At 43.5% G+C, this 6,807-nt stretch overlaps 1 protein-coding gene across 1 annotated transcript; it reads right to left on the bottom strand.

Moving 5' to 3' along the window:
- Nucleotides 1–1,684: 1,684 nt before the first annotated feature.
- Nucleotides 1,685–3,104, bottom strand: LOC144716396 (protein FLOWERING LOCUS T 1-like). The gene is made up of 4 exons (XM_078591506.1): nt 2,772–3,104; nt 2,642–2,703; nt 2,334–2,374; nt 1,685–1,914 (listed from the first exon to the last, which is right to left on the bottom strand). The coding sequence occupies exons 1-4, from the start codon at nt 2,991–2,993 to the stop codon at nt 1,685–1,687; spliced, it is 555 nt and encodes a 184-aa protein (XP_078447632.1). The 5' UTR covers nt 2,994–3,104.
- Nucleotides 3,105–6,807: the final 3,703 nt, after the last annotated feature.

The raw sequence follows: 6,807 nt of genomic DNA, 5'->3' as shown, positions 1-6,807 counted from the left end.
ATAATGATAGAGTGAAACTGGGAGAGAGTGAGATAAGGAGAGAGTGAGAGAATGAAAGATAGAGATAGTTAGACAGGGAGAATAAGAGTAAGAAAGGGGTAGAATGAGAGAAAGAGAGAGACAGTGAGAGCGGGATAGAAGGAGAGTGAAAGAGAGATTATGAGAGAGTACGAGACGGAGAGAGTGATAGAGTAAAAGAGGGAGAAAGTGAGATAGGGAGAAAATGAGAATGAAAAAGGAAGATAATGGGAGAAAGAGAGAGGGGGAGACTGAGAGAGCGCAAGAAAGAGAGTATACGAGAGGAAAAGAGTGAGAGAGTAAGAGGGGAAGATGAAGAGAAAAAGACTGAGAGGTAAGAGTGAGAGAGGAAGGGGATGCGAGAGGGCGAAAGGGAGAGAGTATGGGAGAGTGCAAGAGAGGGAGAGAGAGAGAGAGAGAGAGAGTGAGAGAGTGAGTGACAGAGTGAAAGAGAGAGAGAATGAGAGAGGGAGAGAGGGGGAGAGAAAGGAAGATGGTTGCATGAGGCGGTGGCCGCTGTGGTAGCGTCAACAATCGGAACGGACGGACCAGGGAGGAGACAAACTACATGCGACGAGTGAATCGGCTGTACAGTTCTTCTTCATCCTTAACAATTATAGTAATGTATATAATAGTATAGGTTGAATAAATGAACAGACTTCGGTTTCGGTTCGGTCCAGTCTGACTAATCTTTGGTCAGACCATATTGACCATTAACATCAAAAGTCATCATAGAATGTAGCAATTCCTTCAGTAATTTCAGAAGTTTTCCATCCCATGTGCTTAGGTGTTATTTATGAAAAGGTGTATTTATGCACTGTAAATGTGCAAGTAATCGGGTCGTTGAAAAGGTATAAATTTCTGCGATCTCCCTTATACTCTTGTCTCTCATGTGTCTCTTGCTCCCCGGGTGAAAACAAGGATAGAACCTTGTTTGTTTCAACAGTCCTTCCCTTGCAATTTATTTGGACATAGAAAGATGGTTAACCTCGTTCCCGCTTGCAGTTCGGATCTCTCACCGCACCCTGAGATCAATGGGACGTCCATTGATGCTAATGAAGCCCTACAATGTCTCGAGATCGGGACCTCATAAAGATTATAGGCCATTCGTCTGGATGCTTATTTGGACTTTCATGGACCAAGGTCTGCAAAACCAAATGATTGACAAATTAGAAAATAAAACAGAAGTCTGAGATCATTGAGGAACAACAGCCAAAATTAAGGTTGACTTATGATAGTGGTTCTTTCCAGGGATGAATAAATCATGAATTAAGTTCAAAATATATCCTTGGGCTGCGTATCACCCAAGAAAAAAGGTCGTAGCATAACTTACCAGGAAAATTGACGGGGTTATTAGACTTACCGCCAATACCTGCTTGAATTTAACATTTATTTTATATTTATTTCGTTAAATATTTATTTGAATACAAAGTCCGATCAGTATTACCGTTAAATATTTATTTCATGAAACTGGGAACTTTCTGCAGTTTTGATTGCAAATTTAAATTGGCATTCATTGATTGAGGACAAAAGTGACGACCTTGTGAGAGATCCAGCATGACCCCCATTAGTAACACTCGAAATATGAGCTTTGGAGATCCCCAACGCATCTTTCTAATTTTACAGGCGATACCTGAGCAAAAATTGGCTTAGGCATCGTGCGCTCTTAATAAGTAAAACGCCTTCCGCCGGTTCCCCCTTCTCTCTGACAGTTGAAGTACAGCGCGGCAACGGGCGACCCGAGGTTGTATTCCCGGGCAAAGTCACCAGTATTAAACTTGTGGCGAAATGTTGGAGGGAAGACTGACTGCCTTCCCAGCTGTTGAAACGGCACAAAGATCAGCCGATGGATTCCCGAAGTTGGTGTCGGGCTCTCATAACAAATCAGCTCGGTTCCTAAAATGCACGCAATAAACTCACTGCTTTCAGCAGACTTTCGTCAAGGAACCAAACTTAATAAGCAATATCATATGTCATGAACATACATGTGTGAATAAGCATTTTGGAGAAATTTTGTTGAAAATATGTCATGTCATTGTATCTAATGAACCATTAGAGGTGGTAAAACTAGTAGATCGCTCTGGAGGCTTGACTGGCCCTTCACACAGCCCAGTTGCCGATTAGATTTGCATACAACGATTGACGATGACTGTCAAACGGAGCATAGATGATAACCAGAGTAAAAAACTTAAGAGAGCGGATGCTGGTTGATGGTGGGTAAAAATCGTCGGCCAGAAAACCGTATGCAGTCCGAGTAACAAAAGAAACCCTGCACTCCAGAGCCTCCAAGAAATAGTTTCCTTGAGTTTTTTTACCGAATTCTGCTGTGGTTGTTGCAGGAATGTCTGTTACAAGCCTGTGGACATAAGGAAAAAGCGAGTTACCAAGTGCGGATAATTGTCAAAGCACTGAAAACTAAAGTATCGAATAAGATGAAGATCGTATATGATTCGGATGACTATTCTTTCCAGTTTCCATGTCAAAAGGGCTGGATTTCGGTCGGACTTACTCCCGAAGTGATAACTAAAAGAGGTTGAGTATGACGGGAGACTCAAACCAATATCTAATATATCAAATGGCAAGGCCGGAGAGCTATCTCCATCTCTATAAAACCTGTCCTCACCAGTGCAAGTACTCTCTGAGAGTAGGGTTGCTCGGGCTTGGCACGTCCGGGTCCACCATGACCTGCGCCGAGCCAGCAAGAAGTCATTCCCGTCCACTGGCGTGAAAGATATTAGAGGGATGGAGGTTACGAGAGTATAGAAAACTCTCATGTCGGTTCCGCCGATCTGCACCCGGGGACGTCGGCTGACCGCGGAGGGCCTGAGGGATGCACCATTGCCGACAAACCTACTGTGGTAGTCGACCCGAAGAGAAACAGACCTATTGAACGGTTGCAACACGTCGCCTATCACGCGACCTAGGTACAGCGAGTCCTCGTATATCGTTTCTGCGCCGCTGCCATCAGCGTCCATCCCGTTCTGCGTTTTGCGGCGACAAAGGAAGAAAGAGTGGATCCCAGAAACCAAGCGACTAACTTGATTTGTAGCCTACATCGACAAGTGGACGACGTCGAATAGATGGCGTTGTTTTAGATCCCCAGACCCCACCAAGAGGAGAAAACAGGGACAGCGTCGATGGGCTTGTCTTTGGCTCGGTGTTCGTCCAATCGGCACAGGATGTGGATTATTCCGTGCAAAATTGACGTCAGCCTTAACCTCAAGCACAGTTGTTTAGATGCCGGACTTAACAAAGAAACTGTTAAAATAATAAAAGACAAACACGAGAGAAAGAAATAAAGAGAGAAAAGGCAGCTGGGGAAGTGTATGCGTGAAAGCGAAACTCGGAGAATAACACCACTCTCATCCTCAATTTCCGCTCTTCCTGACCAAGGGATCGGTCTTCAAATTCTGCCCAGTGCCACGTCTGTGCACGTCGAACCCATCATAGCATACGGCGATCATTTTTCTAATTTGTCCCTATTTTTTTCTGCCTTAACTTTGTAGGACGAGAGTGAACGGCCATCAGTTCAGACATCTGGCAATTGCGTGGGCCTTCACCCTGATTGTCATCCATCCAAAGTCGTCAGTCTGCCTACCGCGAGATTTTCTGTCGAATAACTGACAGCGTGTTGGTCCAACCTGAGCTATGGGACTAGGAAATACCCTTCGTTCCTTAAACATATGTGGTTGACGATCCTCCAACGATAGGGTAACTCCAACGACAGGACTTCTAACTTCACCTAGTCTACGAGTTTCCTTTAGTTGAACCACGACCAATACATTCCTAGTTCCCCTCATCCCGGTTATTAGTTTTTTAATGGGGATCTCATAACTGAAGTCCCTGAACTTGAGACAGACGACGGACCATCAATAAAAAGTTATCATGAAAAAATATGTCACTAGCAAGCCAATCACACATTGTATATCTTTTTTAATGTTTGTTGACAGAATATATTCATTTTAGTGCACGTGAGATGCTTATATTAAAGTCCATGAAAAGATGATATGACTTATTAAATTATGGCGAGAGTATAATACATCGATCACTAGTATTTATGGATACTCACGAAGTGCATTGAAATATCATCCATATGGTATGACCAATGAGGTAACGACTAGTGTGTAGGTGCTAACGATAGATATTGGGTGCTTAGTAGACAAAGAGTTCATTGGATTGATGCATGTGAATCCCTGAAAGTGCTAGTGGGTGCTTATTGGACAAAATTTTAATTGGATTAATGCATATGAATCCCTGAATGACATTATATCAAACTATCAGTCAAATTGATTAATGTAATGATTGTGTAAATGGTCCTTATCCCTAAGCCACCAAGCACATCTTTGGACAGATAGCTGTAATCTGACTTTAACCTAGTATTTTCTAATCATGGAATTTTAAATAGTCATATTTTAATTAAGAGGTTCAAAAATAGGATTGAGTGTTCAAGATGGGAGTGGTATAAAAGAAGAGAAGTCAATAAAAATGACCTTGGCCAAGGCAATAGAATATCAAAGACGGGTTCTCTGATGATTCCAAAATACATTAGTATTAATTCAGTTGACCAATTGGGGTATGATAGTTGACCGCACCTTAAGTCGTATAAGTTGTATCTAGCAAATGAAGTATACATGCATATATACTAATGATACAAAATAGTCAATACCTAGTTATTCGTATAATTTAGAACATGAGCTGTAGGTTGGCACCACATGAGCTATAGACTGACTTATTGATTTTGTTAAACCAATATGTCTTTAATTAATATATATGTTATTGATTTGTCATTGATCTGGAAACAAAATAAAGGTTATTCTGTCATTCAAGTCATAAAGTAGACTGACACGTGGGTATACAACATCACACATTGATTGAAAAAACTTTTGGACATTAGTAGATATACTTAAAATTTGGAGGGTTATATGAAAAAACCACCTTGTGTTAATAGGGGAAGTCCCTAAAAAAAATTCACCCAGACCAGAATCATTCAATGCTCTCCCTTTGCCTTGAATATTTTGTTTATTTTTTATGCCATTGAGATGATGTAATGATAATGGTGAGACATAAATGGAGCTCCCCACAAGGAAGAATGATATTTGACATGCAAGTGACTGTGTTAATACATCTAGAGGTTAAAAAATTTTATAGGTCACTACATCCCACATGTTGACCCTCGAAAACACAAATATGATAAATGCCTATGTGATTTGGTCATTATTTTTTTGCCATTTTGATTCCCCCCCAAAGTTCTTTGCTACATGATTCATCTTTTTATGGGGACCATTCAGTCTCTAAGAATGGTCTCAGCTAGCTTGTGGAGCGTGGGCTAAAGGAGAGACCTGGCCTTTAAGTATTCAGCCTAGTCAATAGGTGTCTGGAGGTTGACGTTATCTACTCACATTTTAACGCTTCTTTCTAGTTTTGAAGGCCGTGTATGTGGCCCTAGGTGTTTGTAAGAATTGGCCTCGTCTCCGTCTGGAGACCCTTGGGACCTTTTATGTGGGTCATTTCCTTGGTTTCTTTAACACACGGGTGCATATTGACCTCATGTAAAGATCGGGGGTACCCCCTCACTCACTAGAAAGAGAAGAAAAGAAGAGAAGTTTTTTATCCTTCTTTCATTTTTATTGTTATTTTGAATATTCTACTTATTTATGAAATTGCCACTACAAATATGGTCTCCCCTAGGAAACCCTAATCTGTCATTGCCGCCACCGCTGACATTACAACAGCTCTGCATTTTCAGAGCCATAGCCGCCTATCTGCCGCCATAGCCCCACACTAGACCCCCTCCCCTTCTCGCCTACGCGCAGCTCAACCTGCTGCCGCACTGCTCTGGCTGCTGCCCGTCTACTCTGGCTACAACTCCTCACCCTGTACCACCTCTATCATGCATTGCCTCACCCTCGCCCGTTTTGCATCCCTGTCTACTACTGCGTCCCGCACTCCCTAGCTCCTGTCGCCATCGCCTGTGCCGCCCGTGCCCGTTAGTCATCCCCCTTGCCTACCACACACATGTGCCCGCCGCCACTACGTGCTGCCATTTGAACTACCGATGCCTTCCTTGTAAGCTGCCCTTCCTACAATCGTTGTCGCCGCCAGTGTCGTCACAATATCCGTCGCACGTTGCCATTATCATCACCACCGCCCATGCCCGCGCAGCGACGCCACCCCTTACATCGCTGAAGTTGTTGCGCCATCATTAGTCAAGGAAGCCACGCTCCACCTTCGAGCCACCACATGCCACCCCCCTGCACTATCGACATTATTGTCATCGAGTCACCTTTCTATGGCAGTTGTCGGATCCACATCTGTGGAAGCCAGGAGAGCGCTCAAGTCATGACCACATGTACACTCTCGAGCTTTGTTAATCGGTCATGTCATGCGCAAAGGCTGGCCTCATATCACATACAAGCCCTCTACTTGCCAAAAAACCGTGATCGTGATTGTCACATGACACTATTAACACAAACAGGCTCATGTTGGGCTCATGTCACCATTGTTTGAACGATCAGGGCTGACCCTGTAGGTACGCTTGTAGTTACCACTTGAATGCTACTTTATTTCTTTCAAGACCTCTTGAGCACATCTCCAGTGCTAAGGTAAGGCCAGTGATAGATAGGATTATCATTCAAAGGGATAGGATTTCTATCGCTCTGCCCCTAGTTGGACTCGCCGGGGGTGGACACGCTATGGCAGTAACCGTGCTCGCACCGTTGGCATTGAACCCGACATTTGGATCATCGAGAGCCTAGTGGCATTCCCGGGCCCCACTTACCATTACTTTAT

Source organism: Wolffia australiana, chromosome 2 (genome assembly GCF_029677425.1).
Source record: "Wolffia australiana isolate 7733 chromosome 2, ASM2967742v1".
NCBI classification, from domain to species: Eukaryota; Viridiplantae; Streptophyta; class Magnoliopsida; order Alismatales; family Araceae; genus Wolffia; species Wolffia australiana.
This window is presented reverse-complemented; position numbering and strand designations above follow the sequence as displayed.

Bases quoted from the DNA above. Each gene is read 5' to 3' on its own strand.
- LOC144716396 (XM_078591506.1), bottom strand. From the start codon at position 2,993: ATGGACGCTGATGGCAGCGGCGCAGAAACGATATACGAGGACTCGCTG. The intron at 2,704-2,771 runs GTAACCTCCATC...GGCTCGGCGCAG, and splicing joins TGAGAGTTTTCTATACTCTC to GTCATGGTGGACCCGGACGT. The intron at 2,375-2,641 runs GTGAGGACAGGT...TTATGTCCACAG, and splicing joins CTCAGAGAGTACTTGCACTG to GCTTGTAACAGACATTCCTG.